Here is a 21,010-nt window from a genome sequence, read left to right as displayed (position 1 = left end):
TGTGCGAGCAATTATCATACAAGGATATCTAATACCGGAGTTGCACCAGCATTTCGTGTGGACCACAATAACATTCTGAGCAGCATAAAGCATGTCGGTTACGACACCGATTTGCACAATTGGATGAACTATCGCAACGATGTGCTCCGATCGCATGGTTTCAAACAGGACGATCCGATCGAGCACCGGGCAAACAGGTCCAGTTTGTTGTTGTTGGAACCATTGTTGTTAATGCCCGACTTCACGAGACCCAGGAACGGGCACAGGAAAAATCGCTACGCACAATCGGAACACATGAAAATAGTGAAAATACTTATTGCTTACACCCTTTCATTCTTCATATTAGCAACAATTACGTTTTACATACTTTATTTCACTTGATCGTCATGCGATTGTAGAGGAACGTTTTGTTACTTAAATGATAATGTTCGTCTGCAATGCAAAATCGATTTAATGATATGGAAGGCAACTTCTACAGTTAAAGGGACGACAAGAATCCAGTCTGAATTTCGTAAAATTTGTAAAACTTTGGACATAGAGAAAGACAATAATTATATGGAGATACAGTGAAGAAAAAGAGAATAAAAGGAACATGTTTCGAAAAGAGCACAATTTCTTAAAAATTGAAATAAGAAGACCTCTCTCATTGAAAAAAAGAATTTTTCTAATTTAATAGCATTTGTTATATACAAATTTTACACAACAATACAAGATTCACTATTATGTCGCATATACAATCATTTTATTAATTATTGTTTGTTAATGCTATTTGAAACTAATTATTTGTTCTTGCTTGTGTGTAACCATGTAGAATATATTTATATACTTTGTTAGGAAATTGTATTCCAGCGATTTTATTGAAAACATACATAAAATTATGAAACAAAAAAAATAGATTGTATTTAAATGAAAACAAATGTTTCTCCACTTTTTAAATATATACTCGATATCTATTCTTTACACAGTTTTGGCATTCTGTAAAGCTTGTTATCGAATGAAAATCAAAGCGTATATTTTGGGACAGAAAATGGGTTGTTGAGATTTCTAACGCCTCTCTTTTTTATTACATTAATAATATATTTATTATCAGATGCCGTTAATATTGCAGGTATATTTTGGACATATATTTTCATAACCGTTTTCATATCTGTATGGAATATTTGCAATAAAATTAATATATATAATGCCATTTTGCATAACAGTGGAATCATTATTGAACTCTTCCCTCTTTTAGATCTACATTCTTCCTTTCCATTTATTTCATGTGGTATAAAATAAATTAGTTTATTGAACAGTGTGCACATATAACATAGTCACTATGTTAACATATATAATGATAAATAAGTTTCACAGTGTTATTAATTAGATAATAGAAATATTCGCCTATTATTTACAAAACATATTACTATTATCAAAGCAAATAAAATTTTACTTACATTTAGGATATACGGCATTGATTTAGTATAAATATAAACTTTTCTTCATTTGTTGAAACTTTAAAATATTAACTCAACGGTTAACGTTCGTAACACAGATAAATCCCTGTTTCCATTGTAATCATGCAAATTATCTCATTCTTATGCACTATAAATACAATCAAGCAGATACTTTTTACTTCAACTATATGATAAGAATTATAAGTACCCACTTATACATACATATAATTACTCAATGACACAATAAATTACACCTGTTTACAATTAATCAATCAATTATTTCTATATTTTAAAACTTAATGTGTAGCTTCCCTGTACTTACTCACTAAAGTGTTCTACTGTTTTAAACTGAAAATAAAATTGGGACCAGCAACACTTACAGTTCGCGTGCACTTCGATTTTTCATTTATATAATTTACTATATTAATGAATATTTATGTTTATTTACGTATACTACAGCTACGTATTCATTGTTAAAAATATATCAAATACTGTACGAAATTTAACACTTTATGTCAGATTAATAAACCTATTTTTAAGATTTATTATTTGGACAGCGATAAATGTCTCAGTGATACGAATACAGAAATATGAATGAAATAAATCAACTTTCTGAAAGTTTCGGTAAGAAAATCATAGGTATACATGCATTCTACTTTTATTAACTTGATAATGTCTTATACAGACTGCGAATCTTTATGCATCTTTATGACAGATGCAGAATGGTAAAATACAAGGAAACGTATCTATTAACAAAACTAATATTGTTTTAATTTTACTTTTACTACAGACGATCTACGAACAAATTTTCTCTTACTTCGATGTTTATAAAATAACTAATGAAAACGAATATTTGCACAAAGATCTACGGTCTGGTCATAATGGACAGTGAAAATATGTAAATTGAAAATTCTTTTAATCGCACCATTTAAAATTAGTTTGATTGATACTGTATTTATGATAGTATAATTGTATACTATCCCTACCATTCAAACATATAATTATGTTCACAACCTCTGCATTAAAAAACTCTATGTACCAAGAGTAGATGGATTAAATGTGAGTATTATTAACCATATGTGTGTTCGTTTAGTAATTTATTACTGGGCAAATACTAAACAGTGTCGAGTTAATTTTTAAATGTCATCGAACAAGCCTTTCGGTGGAGGACCTACACGGTTTGTGTTTGTAGTAAATGCTCTTGCATTGTCTGTACGCTCTTCGTAAAAATCATCTACTGGATAGTCTCTATCGTAACTATTATTTGCACTGTAACTATCTACACCGGAAGTCATACCGATGTAATAATCCGCCGGATCAAAATCCCGAAGTAGTCCAGCCCTTGCTGATTCCACTGACTCGTCACGTTTCAAAGGTCTCACTGTAAAAAAATACAATTTACATTAAAAATCTCATGTTTACCTCTACGTATTATCTCTATACAAAGTACAGAGTTAATTACAGAACAGAATATCTGAATAATATTCAGATAAATATTGGATTGACGCAAAGGCAAAAAGGAAAAAAAATGCAGGAGGAAATATCTTGTATTAATATAGTCAGTCTCATAATTGATGGTACACACTTTAAATCAGAATAAGTTTTTTAGAAATGGATCAAACGACTTCAGTTTTTCTGCAAAGCTAGATGGATTAGTTTAGTTGGGATTACGAAAAAAAAAAAAATAGAAAATAGTTGATGTTTACAACGTCTTTATTTGAGCTTGTAACGAAAATTTAAAAAATAAGTTTTGTAGTTTCGGAGAAGTTATATCGTGCTGAAAATTTCATCGAAATTGATCAATTGGTTTATGAGTTATAAACGATTAAATATGGTGAAAATCGTCGAATAATAGAATAAAACGGTAAAAATTAATTTGTTACCTGTATCGGTACTTTGCCGTGACGTTCTGTAGCGGGACGAAGTTGCGGAACTGCTAAATCTTTCTTGAAACTCACGTCTTCTACACAGTGAGTCCTCAGCTCTTTGTCGCTTGCGTCTCTCTGAAAGCAATATAAGTAAGGAATATACGAATAGCAAAATTGAAAATAAATGTACAAACACAACTGTACCTCGTTTTATTAATTCTCGACCTTCTTCCGTTAGATCCGTTGTAAATTCATCTTCATCGAGAAACTGTTGGAAACCCAACAGAGAAAGTAATCTGCTTCCTATGCTAAAATATGTTGCTAGGCAAAATGCCAAAATTGCCATTGGAAAGTACACGTTAAATCCATCTGATATAATGGAAATAACATCCATGTGACCCATTACCTATGCGATTAAGTTGAAAAATAAGTCACGTTAACTACAAAGGTTGAAAGGGTACTTAACACTACGTTTACGGAGCATTAAAAGTGAATATTTTACATTTCTTTATAAAAACAACGAGAACGAGACTATTCAAATTTTTAGCCATTTTCCGCATAATATATACCCACAGAAATAATTTTGTCGAATAATTCCTCATGGATGCACCTTTACAATCTCAATAATCGTAAATTAAAAATATTAGAATGCGTTCTGTAAACCTAGTGTTAATATTGATTCAATGAACTAACTTGAGTGTAATAAGTTTCCAATATATGGGTCTTGATAATGTGTGAATCCATATGGATGAGACCCAAAAAATTCAAGCACATAGGCGGTGTCAAACGACAAAACATCATACCGCTAAATATTAAACTGTATTCATTGGTTTGATGATGTGGCGCCAGGTAATACAAATTCAAGACACGAATTTTTAAAACCGTTGAATAAGCACAGTAACAGAGGTATGCGATTATTAGAGTGGACAGTATCTGAAATGAAATATTTCATTTGTTTAAATAGAATCTTTACGTATCAGTATTGTACTGATCTATGATTTAGTTAAAACGGAAAAATGTAAGTCGCATATAGTTGAGAGTAACAAGTACCACATGTACACTAGTAAGTTTAAGCACTCATTCTCACCTCGATCGTAAAATAATCGTAATTCTCCTTAGCTAAATTCACAAATTGAGCAAACAATGACAGCACTGGAGATTTGTTGAAAAATGTTACTTCTGACCATACAACAGCTGCCGAAAGGCAACCAGCAATAATAGCTGCAATTTTCTGGACGTAACTCTTTACGACACATTTCCAGTACCACTCTAAAAATTTGAAGAAGTTGCAAACATTCAGTAAAATATTGAAATTCTGCGTGTATCGGTACATACCTATAGCGGGATTATAAATGACACGAAGTGAAAATGAACGATGTACAGGAAAAGTTGGTTTGAATCTTCGGTCGTGACTCTCTTGATTTTTCGCTATATCCTCTAAATCTATTATTTTATTGACTAGGATTCCCCATTGTGTTTCTATACGTTGCAAAGTCTGGAGCGCTTTTATAGTCTAAAAGAAAAGTAAATAAATCAATATTTCTCCATGTATACATCATAATAATATTAAGCATACAAAATGTCCGATTCGTAATAATAACTTAAACAAACATAATTTTTCTCGAAATAAAATTTATTGGTTAAAGTAAGTTCCATTGCAATCATTATATTATATTCTGTCACCAAACGAATAGTTTTTGATGATACTGTGGTAAAAATGGATTTTTGAGTCTTTTCTATCATTGACTACCACGTTTTGACTAAACATGACATAATGTTGTCGTCGATGTGTTTATTTTCTTACTCATATAAAAAGAATACACAATGATCACATCGGCTGATATTGAAATAAACCAAGATAGGACTGAAAAGATTAACTTTGTACCTTCAAATGATATATAATAAACCTATAGAGTATAATAGTATTTCTTGATTAAAACACTTCATAATATTTGCATTCTGAAATCGGACACTTCATATGCAATAATCTAATATTTGTGATATTTTCAACTGAACGAACTTGTCTGTGTAAACGAATCAACGATTTTTCAGACGGAGTATCAGTTGGTGTGTCATCAGGTAACTGTCTTCTGTTCATTCTATCTTTTAATTCTGCAGGAATCTTTTGGAAGATAGTCTCTAAATTGCAATGAAATGGATGACCTGGTCCAATAGATACTGTAGCAGCTTGCAATGACTAAATGAAAGAATATGCAATGGAAACATTATACATCAAAATTAACCATACACGTATCTTTTAAAATATTACCTCAAGTATATCATCCACTGTCTCTTCTGCGTCACATTTGTCTAAACTTAGTTTAGAAATTTTAAAGTAGCTATAATTTAAAGTGTATCCAGGTTTACTAGCATTCCATAACCCACGAGGAACTTCCACGAGTGCATATCCAAGAAGCAGTACCAACAAAAACAAACCCCATGTGTTTGATGCAGATGAAGCTATGGCTTTCAATTTTTGACTGTAAAAGATAGGGAGTATCAATGAAATCAATGCAGTGAACATTGCATATCAGTTGAAAATATTTACCCATCAAGATCTAGACCAGGCTTTAATGCTATATATATTAGGAGAATGCCACATATAAACAAATAACTTCCATAATATATAGCATTATCAATCAAAGCAGATTTCAGTTTTCCTTGAACTGTGAAGTCTCCTGCCTTTATGTATGATTGCATAAGTGGTAATATTAACCATGTCAAACATTGCGATGTCCAATATACAATTCTCCATAAATTGGGAAATACATTTTCTGGAACATTGGGCCAAGGCTTTTTGCAATTATGAAATGGTATCGAAGTTGTGAGATCACTAGTCACTTTAGTGGTATTGTGAGTGTTCTGTTCAACGCATGTCCTAAAAACAGTCTGCGAACATATACGTTAACATTAATTTTGGTGTAATAGAGGTGTACAAGAATGAGAAAATGTTGAGATCCTGTTTCCACCCCAAATAAAATTCTCGACCTGTCCCAATTCCAAACAAAATTCCTAACCTATCCCAATCCAATGTTTTCAGGTTCTCGCACATACCACTACATACTATTTAATTTGTATAGTATAAAGTTTTTTAAATAGAATTTCACTTACAGATGAAACATCTGAAGGCAATATGAATATTGTCAGCAGTGAAAAGTACCATGCTATAAGCACAGAGATCGTAACAAAGATGTGATGTTGAAAAATATTCCCATATTTGTACAACAAAGTTGCAGCAAAGCAAAACGCTAGCACAATTTCTATCGTAAATGCTCCAAGAATCATTTTGTATGTCCTTTTTTTCAATTTTGGTTTACGATAAACTTCTTACATGTCTTGTTTAAATTCTCAAATACTATTCATTGTTCTCCTCTTTGTTCTCTCCTTCTGCTGTCTCTCGAATTTTTAACTCAGCATCTCTTTGCATTCTTTCCAACTTTTCTAATGTGATTGACTTTAATGGCATCAACTTGGGTTTGCAGAGTATATAATCTAGATTTTCTTCTTGGTACAGTAAGCCTTGCCGTGGAAGTACAACATCAATTTTCTCTGTAGAAGTATCTACTATTTCTGACATTTTTGCTGGAACTGCGGGAAATCTGTAAATCAATGGAAAAACATTTAAGTATTCGATGATATAGCTTGATATTTAGATTCTATTTATTCGAATTTTTGTGTTAACCGTAGACTTCATCGTTTTCCAAGCATGTCATGTTTTCACATTTGGTAACAAATGATATCTAACAATTACAGAGATTTATCTCAAGAAGTAACTACGAAAAAGTAACAGATGCAAATAATAGTACCGAAAAGAAAGTAGCAAAAAGCTATTCCTGATCGTACGTATATCGCGTGTCTACTTCCGTCAATTTATGTTGCTAGATTTACATGTTAACATACTTTTACCATCGAGAAATTTAATGTTACCATTTTTTTACGTTCATAACCGTTAAAAATACATTGTACGATATTATAAAAAGTATCGACGTCACACGAACTCTGTCAAATTGTCATACGCAACCGATAGATGCATCACGATATTCACGATACATTTTCAGACAATACGTAAAGTCACGAACTAGAGAAGAAATGAGAAAGTTCGCGTCCAGAGGTTTGGTGCCGCTGGTATAGTGCTGCACCAAGCGGATTATGCAAACCATAACCTACCCTAACGGGGTTGTGATCGCTAGGTGTCCCTAGTAGTACTAATTCCGTTAGTTTTCCCTTTGGTGCAGCACAGTGCAGCATTATCATATGTGCAGAAATTGTAGACTGAGTGAAGCATGAACCTAAGTACTCATGGACCTTAGGTCCTCTCTGCTTAGGTCCATGGAGTACTCTTTCCAGAGAGGAAATGAGAGTGCTCACGCCCGGGATTTTAGTGTCCCCGGTATAGTGCTGCCCCGAGTCTAATTTTTGGCCTGGATCAGAATCTGCATCATCTTTTTAGCCTGGACCAGAACCTGCATCATCTTTTAGACTAGATCAGAGCCTACATCATCTTTTAACATAGAAGTAGCATCGACTCTGGCATTATTTGGAATCCGCTGCTAATGATGTAGGTTCTGGTCCAGGCTGAAAAGATGATGCAGATTCTGATCCAGGCTAAAAATTAGACTAGGGGGCAGCACTATACCGGGTACACTAAAATCACCGACGAGGTACAGGAGTAGACCAATCACCCAATGTATTTTTTTGTCTCGCGTCCGCGAGGTTCTAGGGCTTTCAGTCTTCCTAAATATCTCGTCAGTGATAAAGACTGCTTGGTTCTGTTCCAGGAAAGACGGTCCGGTTCTGTGCCATGCTAAGGCTGAGCAGATGTCAGCACTATATCGGGAGCGCCGAAAACCCGGGCGTGAGCACTCTCCTATCCTCTCTGTTCTTACTTCATGGGTCCATGAAGTACAGGCTCAGATATCACTAGAACAACGGCCAACATTTTCCATTAAAATTTTCTAAAGATATAGTACATTTTATGATACCAGATTAATGAATTTAGAGAACATTAAACTTGGTTGTATGTTATACGCAATTTTAATCATTTCTTGTACTAACGAAGGATCTCGAAAAAGAAATTATCGTTTATTATGATTAAGTTTAGTAATGAATGTGCTGAGCGATGCTTTATGTCTAAAGTGCTTTAGCAACAATAGATCGTGCTTCATGACTGCATTTATAGTCAATGTCAGTAGTCAACTATGAAGTGGTTATGTGTATCACTGTCCATCGATGACAGTTCTATGACATCTATTAAAACTCATATACTAATAAACACTAAACCATGAGTGACACAACAAAAATTGAATGCAATTCTTATATAAGTATCAAATACAGGTAAACTAATCGAGCACATTAGGTTTAAGTTGATATGTATTGATATAACATTTTTTTTAAAAGTACGTTTCGATTGTAGTACCCTGTATGTGTACTTTCCTTTCGCTGATAAGCTGATAACGGTTTAAATGTCACTGATTCGCAATAATCACATAACGAAACATAATTGTTATCTCCCAATGCTGATAATAGTTACTACAATCGTTTATGTTGACAGTAACTACTTACAATGTTCGTCAGTTTCATAATGTACAACAACGTAATATTTCTTCAAATAATTTGTATTGGTAACGAAGATAAAAATTAACGAATTTACTTTCATATTTAATGTAATTGATCAGTAATTTATAATGATCATTTTTAATTAGAGCTCATCATTTAGGTTATGTTTACAAACTTTTGCATTTCCGTTTAACAGTCTTACAAAAACTGATGGACATTAATAATAAATTTCGTTTCGTTGTAAGAGTAAATTTTAAAAACAATACTAAAGTGTCAAAATAAGCCAAAGTTTGTTATCATTATATTGTTTTGATAATTTTTCTTTTGTGTTTTTAGTGTTTAAAAAATGAGTAACAGCTCTTGATTTCGTAAATACAAGAAAGGCATAATCATGGAGGAGAACGAGCTGTATAATGTTACAGTTCCATCTTTCTCTGGAATTGAACCAGCTTTCTGGAATTATTCCGATCATGTCAACCTTGATGATATTAAGATGGATAGAAGTTTTATATATTTACTTTGCTCATTAGTGTCTGCTACTTCTTGGATTATTTATATAGCTTATTATAATAGCAGAGTCATTGGCTACATATTAACAAAATTATTAAATCGATTTGTTATTAGAGATGGATATGTTAAAGTAGGTGAGTGTTGAAAATATAAAATACTGTTTCACTATAATATATATCTTTGTTTGTTTTTCTTGTAAAAACAATTGCAATATATTGTTTCTATTATCAGGTTCTTTTACTCTAAGTGTACTAAGCGGAAAAATAATGTTTAGAGATATAGTTTATATTACAACAGATTATAGTCTCAGAGTTCAAGATGGATGGCTTATATTTAGATGGTGGAGGAGTTATGTTCCCAAAGATGTATCTGAAGGTATGATAAATACAATTGCATAACAATTGTAACAAATCTTAACAGAAATTCGGTTGTTAGTTCAGTTGTTTCATTCGGTTGTTAATCCTTTCCTTTCTTTTCAGATCTTTCACATTCCGATACTCGACTATCAGTCATGCTAAATGGCTTTGAATTACACGTTTACAATCGCTGTCAACTGTATGCACAATTAGAAAAAACATTTGGTCTCACACCCCAAATGTTTCCTGACGAAGAAGATTATACTGTTAATATTGATGATCGTGATGCAGAGTCAATTAGAAACTCTGCTAATCAAAATTGCCAGCAAACGAACGCCATGGATGTTTCGCGTCACGTTGATAATATTAGAAAGAAAGAAGCTCATGTTATAGCTCGAACTTGGAGAGATTTAATACCTGTTATTAAATTAGATGTCTGCACGGTTAGCTAACCATTCATATTTCCAATAGGTACTAGAGGTGTGCGAAAACTTGAAAATGTTGGGTACCCGATGGTCGGGACTGGTTGGGAAGGCATCGGGTCGAGACGAGTAGGGTTCTCGAAAATTTCATGATTCTCGAGAGCTCGTCCCGATTCCGAATAAAATTATTGACGATATTTTCGGGTTCTCGCACACCTCCAATAGATGTCGATTCTTTTTTAATGTGTGCATATAACAAAATTTTATTATTTTAGGGGAGAGTGGTATTTGGCAATCGATTGGTCCCAACAACTTTGTCAATAACCGTAGAAGAAGCACATTTTGTATATTCTACAAAACCAGCGGCATCCCGACATGATCATTTTATGCACTTTACGAAATGTAAAGCAGAAAATTTCAAAGTGATTCTAGCACCTAGTCCGAAATACACTGGTATGGTGGATGATCCGCCTAGATACATGGGAGAAGGGTTTGTTGTATTAAGCTCAAACAACATGGAAGTTTATTACTATATGGACGAGCCTGGATTTGTCCCTGAACATCCAGAAATGATTCAATTGGTAAATGGGGATATGGTAGAGGCTATGCCACCGATTTGGGGTATCGACATTAAATGTGGTAAAGGTACAGACTTCAGTTATGGACCTTGGGCAGATAGACAACGAGAACACTTGTTTAAATTCTTTTTCCCTAATGACTATCAGCCGCTAAAAGTTACGAAACCTCCTGTGACCGGAGAAAAGAGACAAGTTCAATCATTCGATATCAGATTGTCAACGTTAAACGAAGCCACGATCGATATACTCTTTAGTAAAAATACGGAAACGAATGCTGTTCACATCAACGTAGGGCCTGGTTCATATCTGGAAATCACTATGCCATGGATAGTTTTACAAGACGGTTATACCACGAAGATAACAGGCCAACTGTTACATTTAGAAGCAACCACGAGTTTACAATATCGAAGTTTAGTTCAAAGCGAAACGTTAGAGTTCGGTATTAAATGCCATTATCCAATAAGATGGAACGATCACCAGGAATGGACTTTGAATTTAACTGGATGCAAAGCCACTGCTAACTTAGTTTACTCGCACAAAGAATTTTTTCAGGATATGATTAACGATTGGGCCAGTAAAGCCAGACCTGATATTTTACATTTTGTACCTTATACGTGGAAGTTTAACTTATTGTTAAAGGAGTTCGAATTGATTACGTTATGCAACGAGTATAATTGGATCGATTGTTCATCGCAGAATCAAGAAAATGCGCACATCGCTTTTTGTGGGGAATTCTTTGAGCTGTCGTTCGATCTCCCGTTCGTGGACTATTTGCCAGTCACGATACGTTTACGTTTCTGGATTCAAGGCGAGAGTGTTGATCTCTCCTTTTATCTACCGGAAGTCAACACGAACCATACGATTTTGTTAGCTTTGCATAAGAATGCGAAGATTATGACGCGTGACGGGTCACACATATATCTGTCGGAATTAAGTAAAACTAAAAAATGGAGAAATGTTTGTCAGAAAGGTACAGGTTGGGTTGATTGCTGGTCTGTACCAATCGTGGCGTTAAGTATTAATTATACATATCATCTATGTCCACCTCTTGGACCTACTCCTCAAGCGAATATTACAACACCGGAGAAAGAAGAGATTCTTTTGTCCCCGATGAGGATTCCTCGATGTAGAAAATCACCCGGTCTTGAATGGACAACAAACGGTAGTCAGAAATTCGACCCACAATCTATAGCTCCCGACAAAGTTACTTTAGATCTTGAAATAGGCCCGTCTATATTGCTTTTATATGGGTCGTTGTTGAAAAATTTTATACATTTGAAAGAGAACTTGTTTGGTGATTATCAAACGTTCACCGACATGCAACAAAGTAGAACTAATCCTACATCCACGACTACGGAAAGAAGCAAAGACAGGGATGTACAAAATAGTAGTATCGAGTCTGTGGATGATGAAGACGCAAAGTCGAAGGCGTTTGATCCCAGAGATTATAGACCGCTGGAAGTAATAGTTGGGATCACCATGCACGACATTCAAGCCCATCTGATAAAGAATTGTGGCGAGAATGATCCTCCTTGTCCTGTTATACTTCTCGAACGATTCGGATTCGAAATGAAGAAACGATATAGGGAGACGGAGCTCCAATTGCTCCTCTCGCCTGCTATTGCATTGCTCACTGATAACGTGGTTCGATCGAGCAAGGAACGTCACATGAATCAAGGTCATTTAATGTTAAGTGCACTGCAAGTCAGAGGACACGCGATGTTCAGTAACGAAGGAAGAAGTTTAGACCAAGAGACCTTGGAGTATGCATGGCTAATCGAGGTGCAATTAGGTAAATTAACTGGGAAAATGAGTTCTCCGCAATTGCATCATCTCATCACGTCTCTAGAAACATTTTTACTAATGGTAAAGAATAACGAAAATACTTTACGTCCTCCTGATTTACCGCACCATTGCCATCATGGTATTCCTCCCTTGCAATGTCCTGATAGTGACATTGATAAACATTACAGGTAAGTAATAATTTTATATAAATAATGTCTCTAAAGCGATACTATACTCAGTATATCATTTTAGGTGTCCCAGTTCTGAGGATATAAAGTATAGGATGACAAGAATAGCGATAGACGCAGTCGATTTACATTTCCAAGAGGTGGGAACAGCCGTGCATCTTTGGATATCTCCAATTCGTGTTTCTACTTGTAATCTTCATGGTCACCAAGTCAAGTCTGGCGTAACTAGTGTACTACCTAGAATATTAATTCGGCAATTTGTATCGGCAGCTGATCATTTCGCGAATACAAGTAACACTAACACAACAGGCAGCGGAAGGTCACACAATAATGCAAGCAGTCGTATGTCAGGTATACTAATTTTATGCATAATTAAATATACAAGCTGATTCAATTACAACATACAACATTTTTTCATATACCAAATAGTTTACAAGTAATTTAAGTGGTACACTTAGTTGTATCACCCTGTATATCGTTTTGTTAATACTTCACTGACTTTTTACGTATTCTAGGCGATGGTTCTGATGTCTGGTTAGAAGTTGGATCAGTAGCTCTAGGTCCAGTCATATTAGAAGCCGCAATGTCACTTCCAACCCCCGAACACAATTTACATTTAGTACAAAACAAATATTTGAAGTTACACGACGAAGCCACGAAGCGTTTATGGTTCTTATGGCCCCAGGAAAGCTGTGTAAAGCCAACAAAGTGCGGTTGCATAGGTGGTTGTACATTTTTTGGAAATAATCGAAACGGGCCAAGATTCTTTAAGCCAAATTATCATGATTTTCAAGATGGTATTAATGTTGCTGCTTATAGGTAGACAATGTTTAAACTTACAATATTGCTTCTCCAAGTTTCGTTTCACAGGAACGAGAGAATACATCGTCTTTATTTATTTTAGAATTAATGAATCTGGGAAAGAAAAGGGTTTTGGGCAGTCCATTTTACACGATGGTCAATTGGTATTCCACACTTCGCCTTATAACTTGCAAGACGTGTCTCTGCAAGACTATCCAGTCGCAGGAGTAAAGTTGACTGCCACACAGGATGGAGCGCACACTTCGAAAAAAGTTGAACGTCCCAGGTCTGTGGCAGATCATACTAAAGATTCTGGTATCGAAGAACATAGTAGTACAAAATTAATTACTGCATCAGCAAGTCCATTCGCATGCAGTGGGGATCGGAAAGTGCTGGGCAGAAGATTTTCTTATACATCACTGCGGTAATTCTCGGAATAGCTTTGAGCCGGCTTATTCATGATTTCATTTACTTGTTGTTACTTTCCTTTTAATACTGCATGGTTGCATATGTACGCTATAATTGATAAAAGATATCGCATACACTTGAAATGATAATAAAACGAAAGAATATCAATGATAAAAATGAGAAGATGAAAATTGCGTATCGTTTATGTTGCACATCAGTTTTGTGAACTATATTCTAAGTTTTTATGAGTTTTTCTGAAAATTTGCTGCTTTTTGCAAGCTCTTCACTTCTTTTCAATACAAAAATTACTTCATGGTTTTGCAAACATTTATTTTTAATATGCTCAGTGCAATGGCAAAATAGAATAATGCTGCTAGTGCAAATGCGTTAAAATATTGAAAGTTTCGCTAATATATCTACATTTATTTACATCTTATTTTTGTTACAGTGGAAGCAGCACCAGAGATGTCCCATATTCTCGTCTAGTCGATGCAAGTCCCGTAGCACATTTACCTCAGAAGTTGGATTCGGATTCTAAATTGCACACAGAACGTAGTAAATCCATTTTAAGCGTTCCCGAGATAGAAGCAACTCCTAAAAGTAGTGTGTCTGACTCTAAACTAGCGGTAGATTATTTCAACGCATCAGACGTAGAGCCATACGAATCAAATAGTCCACAGTCGTTGCCAATAGTGTCCACAGACACGAATTACATTGAGTCAATGCAAACATCTACGAGAACTGATAGTATTAACATTTCTGATTCGCATCATTCGTTGTATGTTAACTCGGAGTCTGAAGAAAGAATGAAGCAAGAGGTGCGATTAACATCTATCAGATTCGAATCTGTTATATCTTAATTATATCGAATTGTATCTTCAGGTTCAACGGACAATATCTATGTCTTCGGAGAATCATTCGGAAGCTTTCTATTCTGCTGACGAGGACACGAGTCACGGTTTAAGCGGAAGTCGTACGTCCAGCTTGCGTCAATCTATCATTGGATCTGGTTCGGTCCTGACACGCAACGATAGCATGAAAAAGAAATTCTCATCGGATTTATCCATTGTAGAAAGTTCCGCGAACGTTACTGTTCCCGTGTCCGAGAAAGCACACACTTTGGAAAGAGCAAAGCCGCAGACGATAAGCACGAAACGTAGTCCCAGAGTGAATCGAAACACCAGTTTCCAAAACGACGCCGATTCGACCGGAAATGGTATATTGCGTGACTCGTCTGATAGTCATTCTGTCTCTTCCACAAGTTTCATCTCAGCTGTGTCGTCGCAAGAAGATGTAACCCTGGTCAATTTGCATATGCAAGTGAACAAACCAATCGTTGATTCCCCGTTGCTAATGTCGAGTTACGTTAGTCACTTAACACAGGTAATATCGAATACGGTTCTACTATTTTTAAAAAATTGTTCAGCGAAATTGTTCATTGAAAATATAATGAATTTCAGGTGCGTTGTGCGAATTGGAGTCAGTCCTCAATACCGGCTGGAAGTAGCGCGTTTACTACACCGCTTTTCCAACGCACCGAGGATGGTAGATTAGTTTACGTTGGTGCTAAGCACGTGCCGAAATTCGAAACTATCGCTGAAGGATTTACATCGTTGAAAATGATCACTCGATCGGATGGTTCACCCACAGCTAGCTCATCGAATAAGACACCTACACACCCATACCTTTGGGATAGTGCGACTATAAGTCTAATGGAAGGTAAAACATACGACATACGAAATATGTGCATATCCGAGATAGCTACCTTTGTAAAAAATTAAAATTGCTATATCATTATTTACACAATTATTTACAAATATGAACAAATTTATGAATTACTAAACATTTACGTACTATGTGAGTAAATTGCATCAGTTTCATATGCATAAAATGAAGAAAACTATATAGAATGGAAATATTCTACATCGAAAGAAATGTTTGGTTCTCAAGTTAAAATAGTTCCGAGTGTAAAGAGATAATTGGTATAATTTTGATTATAACATTTATTGTTATTTGTAGGAGAAGAGGATCTTACCACCCACAATGAAGAGGAATTGTTGGCAGCACAGCATGAAAGTGGATCGCGTACTACAGTAATAGTGAAATTCAAGGGAGATGTAGATATTATGTTAAGTCCCATGGTGTTAGAATCTTTGCAGCGTTTTATTGATGCGATCATTCCAACGTTAGCCACTTTACACCCACTGTCTATTTTAAATCATCTTCATCACGAATGCATCGGAAAAGTTGAAGACGCCAATGTTTTGAAACAGGATCAAAGTTTATCATACTGGAGTCAGGTGCAAACTAGTTCGAAACGATCTACTGCTGAAAGAAATATTAAAAACGGACAAGGTGACGACAAACGTTAGTTTGAATATTTCAAAGTTTTTTCATGTGCAATGCAAGGAGTACCATTGACTCGGCTTTTCTTTATAACAGGTAAAATTGCACTGCAAACTAATGTGTACGAAGAAAGTATTATGACACAAGTGCAAGGCAGTATTATTTTACCAAAAGTAAGTAAAAGTTTGTATAAGCTTCTGCTTTGTATAATGACGAGATGCCTTTTTCAGATGAATATAACGTTGCTACAAGCTTCTGTCGTCGAAGAAATTATATCTTTCTCCGCCCTCGAAAATATTCGTGACTTGACGTGCGTATCATTATTTGCTATCTGCTTCGACGATGTAACAATACGGTTCTATATTGGCAAACAAGCACGAGAAGTCGTCCAAACGTTTCACAAACCAGCTGTATTAACAAATCAGAAAAAGGTTAACAAAATCAGCAAGGCATTTTTACCTGGTCATCAAACAGCCGCTGTGGTTACAGACATCGGCAGTGGAGAGACAGTGTACATAGAGACTTCAGAGAAACAACAAGAAGAAATTGTAGTCACGTTAAATATAGGTAAATCTATACTATTTTGCGTACTTGTATAATGCATAACTTAAACAATTGACTTAAATAATTAATGTAATAGGCAAGGCTCACTCTCAATTACGTAGGCTACGAAACGAGTCTTCGATATTAAAAGATGCTGTTATAACAGCAATTCCTGCTCATTATTCGAGAGTATTATTTACATGTACCAGGATAACTTCTCCGTTGAAGTGTGTTGACTATTATATGCATCAGTTCGTGGATGAGAAAGAAAAAAGTGTAGGTTTTTAATTTTTTTTTTTGCAATTCGTATATAGTAATAATATAAATTAACTTATACTTTTTGTAAATGAATTTATTATAGAAACAGAGCGGTCCTCCACAAGCTACAGAGGAGTTTACTCTGGGAAGCGGGGAAGACAGATTAGGTTTTATAATGTTCGAATGTGGATTAGAAGGCATTAAACTTAAAGTGGTGAAAAGATCGCAATTTGAAAAAGGAGAGAATGGGGGCGATAGTAAAAAAGCAGATACCGAAGTACTTTATACGGACAGCGTGAAAAGTCAAGAGGAATTAGATAACACAGCCGGTATACGATAATCATAATTAAATAACTAAAAATTGTATAGTGTGCATATGCATGTTTACTTATGTCTGATTTATTATATTGAAGTATCTACTGCAACTGCTACTGAACCGGAAACAGCATCAACGAATTTACCTAATGGAGTTCAAATAAATCCCAGTGCTACATGCGCTAGTCTTGCGTCGAAAGCGGGAAATGGAAATGCGGTTTCTTGTGTTATAGAATTGAAAACGGTGTGGTTCAATTTTGCGGCTCCACCGCGTACACCGATAACTAGAAAAATTGACTATACACGATTAGATTGGAATTTATTGAGCACCGCGTCCCCAGCCATAAATGCTTGGATGAATCCTAGTAATAAATTTGCAATGAGGATCGTGCACATGTTTAGGACTATGTACAGAAGATCCACGGCTATTGTGGCCTGTCTTATGGCAGAAGCATTAGACGTACAGGCGATTCATATGCCTGCTAAGGTAATTCACATATATTTTTTTATGGGAATATTCAAGAATACTATTTGTATCATTATTTTAGAGTCGTTATGGAAGATTGACTCCATTAGCAAAAACATTGCAAGAAGATCCATCGTGTCAATTATGTACAATTCTTCAGAATTATGTTTTATTAAACGATCTAACAAATATCGAAGCTAATTTAAAAGAGTCTGATTTACCTTTGTTATCGACACTTCGTCAGGTACGTTGAATTACGAGGATTTCTTTTCTTATTACATAATATTTAATATAATATTTGATTTTTAGGGTGTTATAGTACTGAGTAGACAATGGAAGAATGTTCTGTACACACCATTGTTATTAGAACATAATTATAAAACGAAACATGTGAAACCATTGAATGTCACATTCGCTGTGTCAGATCCGGAAGAGGTAAGAACAAATTACTTATGATCTGCATAAACTGAAAAATTCATAACACGTCTGAATTTTGAAATATGTGGAATGGAATTCTATACGTTTTGTTTTGCATTCTAATGATAACTATTTTTACACGTATTAATTTTTTTCTGATATAATCATTAACAGTATAGTTGTTTCTCTAACTCTTCGTATGGATTTGGAATTAATTTCGTTCATTTTAATAACATAACTTCGACGTTACGGAAGAGGTTTTTTATTTCATTTGGAAGTTTACAACATAACTTATAGGGAACATAATTCGGTAGATCATTTTTTTTTCAGCAAGTAAGGGAGGAAGTGCTGGAGGATGATAGCAAAATAAAATGGCGTAAGAACTTTAAAAATATTTGCACAAAGTAGCTTTCACACGCTCATACTTTTCCATAAAGAGAAGTTTCTATCAAAACCGCAATTTCTTTCCACAGTAACAAAAAGTACAAGCTCTATCATGTGACTAATATTAACTCTGTTGTAACAGTCAATAATACAATAACGCTACAATGTGTTCTCAACATGTCTCATATCTCCTAACACTTTACTATTCAAGTTTTAATCATTTTATACTATGCAGGTATACAATAATAATATCACACATCAGAAAACAGTTATTTCATCTTGCATTTCAAACAAAATTTTAATTTTCATTACACATCCATATACAGTATAATCGGTGATGGTTTTCTAATCTTTGTGCAATATGTTATATAAGTGAAAACAGATATTATGAACCATACATACATCTTGTAATAATGCTACGACTTCCTGTGAAATTCAAAACGTCTGAAAACAATGTCTCCTCAAAACTATTCTCACATTTATTTGTCGTAAAATCTATTCAGTATCATGTTCTACTGAGAATTTAATTACCTAGTTTTTACTTTGTCACTGATTAAAATAAAACAAGGTGTTCCGTCTTCAATTCTTAAGAATAGTGGATAGCAGTTTTTAGTATTACTTACTCGTTCGCAGGAGAATTTGCTGACGGACGGTGAGGGTAGTGCAGGAGAAGTTGATGATCAGGAAGTCACAGATGAATGTGCTATGTTAATTCATACGGACCACATGCATAAACATATACATGTCAAGGGTGGACAAGATAAGACTACAGGTACTATAAATAATACTAAACAGAGTATTAATTACATAATACTATATACTATACCCGAAATGCAATATACATACTCGAAAGTATATGGTACAGTATCTGTACATTCAATACAATTTTACTGGATTATTAAGTATCTCGAAAAGACTTCAATTGAATACACCTGCAGCTTCTTAGCATCTGCTTTAAATTGTGATTTCAATAACTGCTTAATGTTTTACTATGCATTTTCATATATAGGCACATTATAGCATGTGCCACTAGAAATAGTGATTGTAAAGTACGTCGGCATTATGTTCAGTCTTTACGTTAAAAACTTCTCCTTTGTGTTTTATAAACATTCATTTGCTTCTACTAGTATTATCTGACTTTGTACTATAATTATTATTAACACTAGTTATAAATCTTAGACCTGTATACAGAGTTTTGTACAATTGAGCGACTCGTGACGAGTCTCTTGCAGGGACTGAAAAGGTTCTGAAAAGAACTGTTTCAAACTGTTATACATATGTCGGTTTCGGTTCTCGAAACAGCTATGAAGAACCGAAATACTGTTATAACTGTTATGAGGATATCGGTTTTGGCTTATATCGCTTACGGTTAAATAAGACTTTATTATGTAAACAATTCTTTTAATAAATGAATTTTTATAATTCAGAACCGAAGTGCAGAACCGAAAAATAACAGTTATAAATCCTCCATGACTGTTTTCAGAACCGAAACTGATATTATAACTGTTTTCAATCCCTGGTTTCTCGACACTGGGACTAACATTGCAAGTTTACTCTGCATGCAAGTCTTTAACTTACTTCAGTTTCGAGTACTACTTTTAGAGTATTATCTGTAGAAGTCAATCGAACGATTGCATTTTGTAAATAATATTATAAATGTCATTGAAACTTTATGACGCTTCTTTCGAACATATTTTCGTAATATAATCTTGGGCTTTCTGAACAAAACACTTGGCTTGATATGGAATGACCAGGTATTTGTGGTGATGGTTTGACGGTTCCTGTAAGTTCTCCTCGGGGGAAAGACACAACCCCCATAGCAACACCGGTTCCAGGCCCGGATTCATTAACCTCCCCCTCTCCACCAGTAGTTCATCCAAAGAAAGGAAAATCACTACAACCCACGCAAGTGCCTGCTAGTACACGAGCAAGTATTGTTTTTCCATTGCTTGCAAGTGGCGGGTTATTCAATCAAACTCGGGAACCAAATAACATAAGTAAGTGCGAGATGATCAGATTCCATAGAGTAGCAGTCTATACATTGGTGTAGTGTTGAACCAAAATTTCATTTAACTTCATTAAAGTGAATGACTGATCAACAGGATTTTCCATTCGATTGATTTACAATATTCCAGTGTGCAGACTGTTTAAAGTGTATTGATTACGTAGTGCCATAAGTTCCCTCCGCAGTTTATATGGCTTCGCACTTCGATCACAGCACAACATTTTTGTCTATGCATTGATTCCTGTTTTTTTCACACCTGTTACTGGCTTATTATTTCAGAGTAGCACTTGTTAGGTATCTATATTCCATGTTTATTTCCCTTTATATGTTGTTCTATACTTCTAATCCTCTAACATTGTTTTCTACCC

General features: G+C 34.8%; 3 protein-coding genes across 21 annotated transcripts in view; 1 reads left to right on the top strand and 2 right to left on the bottom strand.

Annotated features, from left to right (window-relative positions):
• Positions 1-592: 592 nt before the first annotated feature.
• Positions 593-6,589, bottom strand: LOC143353399 (LMBR1 domain-containing protein 2 homolog). The gene is made up of 10 exons (XM_076786702.1): positions 6,416-6,589; positions 5,853-6,193; positions 5,574-5,784; positions 5,325-5,501; positions 4,640-4,817; positions 4,392-4,573; positions 3,998-4,237; positions 3,509-3,710; positions 3,320-3,439; positions 593-2,817 (listed from the first exon to the last, which is right to left on the bottom strand). The coding sequence occupies exons 1-10, from the start codon at positions 6,587-6,589 to the stop codon at positions 2,573-2,575; spliced, it is 2,070 nt and encodes a 689-aa protein (XP_076642817.1). The 3' UTR covers positions 593-2,572.
• Positions 6,590-6,659: 70 nt separating this feature from the next.
• Bbip1 (BBSome interacting protein 1) lies at positions 6,660-7,369 on the bottom strand. Of its 5 annotated transcripts, none has more exons than XM_076786710.1 (2): positions 7,232-7,369; positions 6,660-6,903 (listed from the first exon to the last, which is right to left on the bottom strand). In XM_076786710.1, exon 2 carries the CDS (start codon positions 6,879-6,881, stop codon positions 6,660-6,662), a length of 222 nt encoding a protein of 73 aa, XP_076642825.1. In that variant the 5' UTR covers positions 6,882-6,903; positions 7,232-7,369. The 5 variants fall into 5 exon arrangements, with proteins under 5 accessions (XP_076642825.1, XP_076642826.1, XP_076642828.1 ...); XM_076786711.1 differs by having other exon boundaries at positions 7,111-7,366; XM_076786713.1 differs by having other exon boundaries at positions 7,211-7,366.
• Positions 7,370-9,209: 1,840 nt separating this feature from the next.
• Positions 9,210-21,010, top strand: part of Tweek (transmembrane protein KIAA1109 homolog tweek) — a 32,762-nt gene continuing 20,961 nt past the window's right edge. For 11 of the 15 annotated variants that reach the window (XM_076786675.1, XM_076786671.1, XM_076786672.1 and 8 more), the window contains exons 1-20: positions 9,210-9,504; positions 9,602-9,745; positions 9,850-10,169; positions 10,424-12,699; positions 12,764-13,050; positions 13,215-13,518; positions 13,604-13,924; positions 14,357-14,726; positions 14,791-15,291; positions 15,369-15,627; positions 15,928-16,275; positions 16,351-16,427; positions 16,485-16,821; positions 16,895-17,073; positions 17,159-17,384; positions 17,469-17,857; positions 17,919-18,080; positions 18,146-18,271; positions 19,271-19,409; positions 20,392-20,634. In XM_076786675.1, coding sequence (XP_076642790.1) covers positions 9,252-9,504; positions 9,602-9,745; positions 9,850-10,169; positions 10,424-12,699; positions 12,764-13,050; positions 13,215-13,518; positions 13,604-13,924; positions 14,357-14,726; positions 14,791-15,291; positions 15,369-15,627; positions 15,928-16,275; positions 16,351-16,427; positions 16,485-16,821; positions 16,895-17,073; positions 17,159-17,384; positions 17,469-17,857; positions 17,919-18,080; positions 18,146-18,271; positions 19,271-19,409; positions 20,392-20,634 — 7,261 coding nt within the window. In that variant the 5' untranslated portion in view covers positions 9,210-9,251. Of the gene's footprint in view, positions 9,505-9,601; positions 9,746-9,849; positions 10,170-10,423; positions 12,700-12,763; positions 13,051-13,214; positions 13,519-13,603; positions 13,925-14,356; positions 14,727-14,790; positions 15,292-15,368; positions 15,628-15,927; positions 16,276-16,350; positions 16,428-16,484; positions 16,822-16,894; positions 17,074-17,158; positions 17,385-17,468; positions 17,858-17,918; positions 18,081-18,145; positions 18,272-18,583; positions 18,630-19,270; positions 19,410-20,391; positions 20,635-21,010 lie in introns of all 15 variants that reach the window. The other 4 variants (XM_076786676.1, XM_076786680.1, XM_076786677.1 and 1 more) reach the window with 4 other exon arrangements.

This window comes from Halictus rubicundus, chromosome 4 (genome assembly GCF_050948215.1).
Source record: "Halictus rubicundus isolate RS-2024b chromosome 4, iyHalRubi1_principal, whole genome shotgun sequence".
In the NCBI taxonomy this organism is placed as follows: Eukaryota; Metazoa; Arthropoda; class Insecta; order Hymenoptera; family Halictidae; genus Halictus; species Halictus rubicundus.
This window is presented reverse-complemented; position numbering and strand designations above follow the sequence as displayed.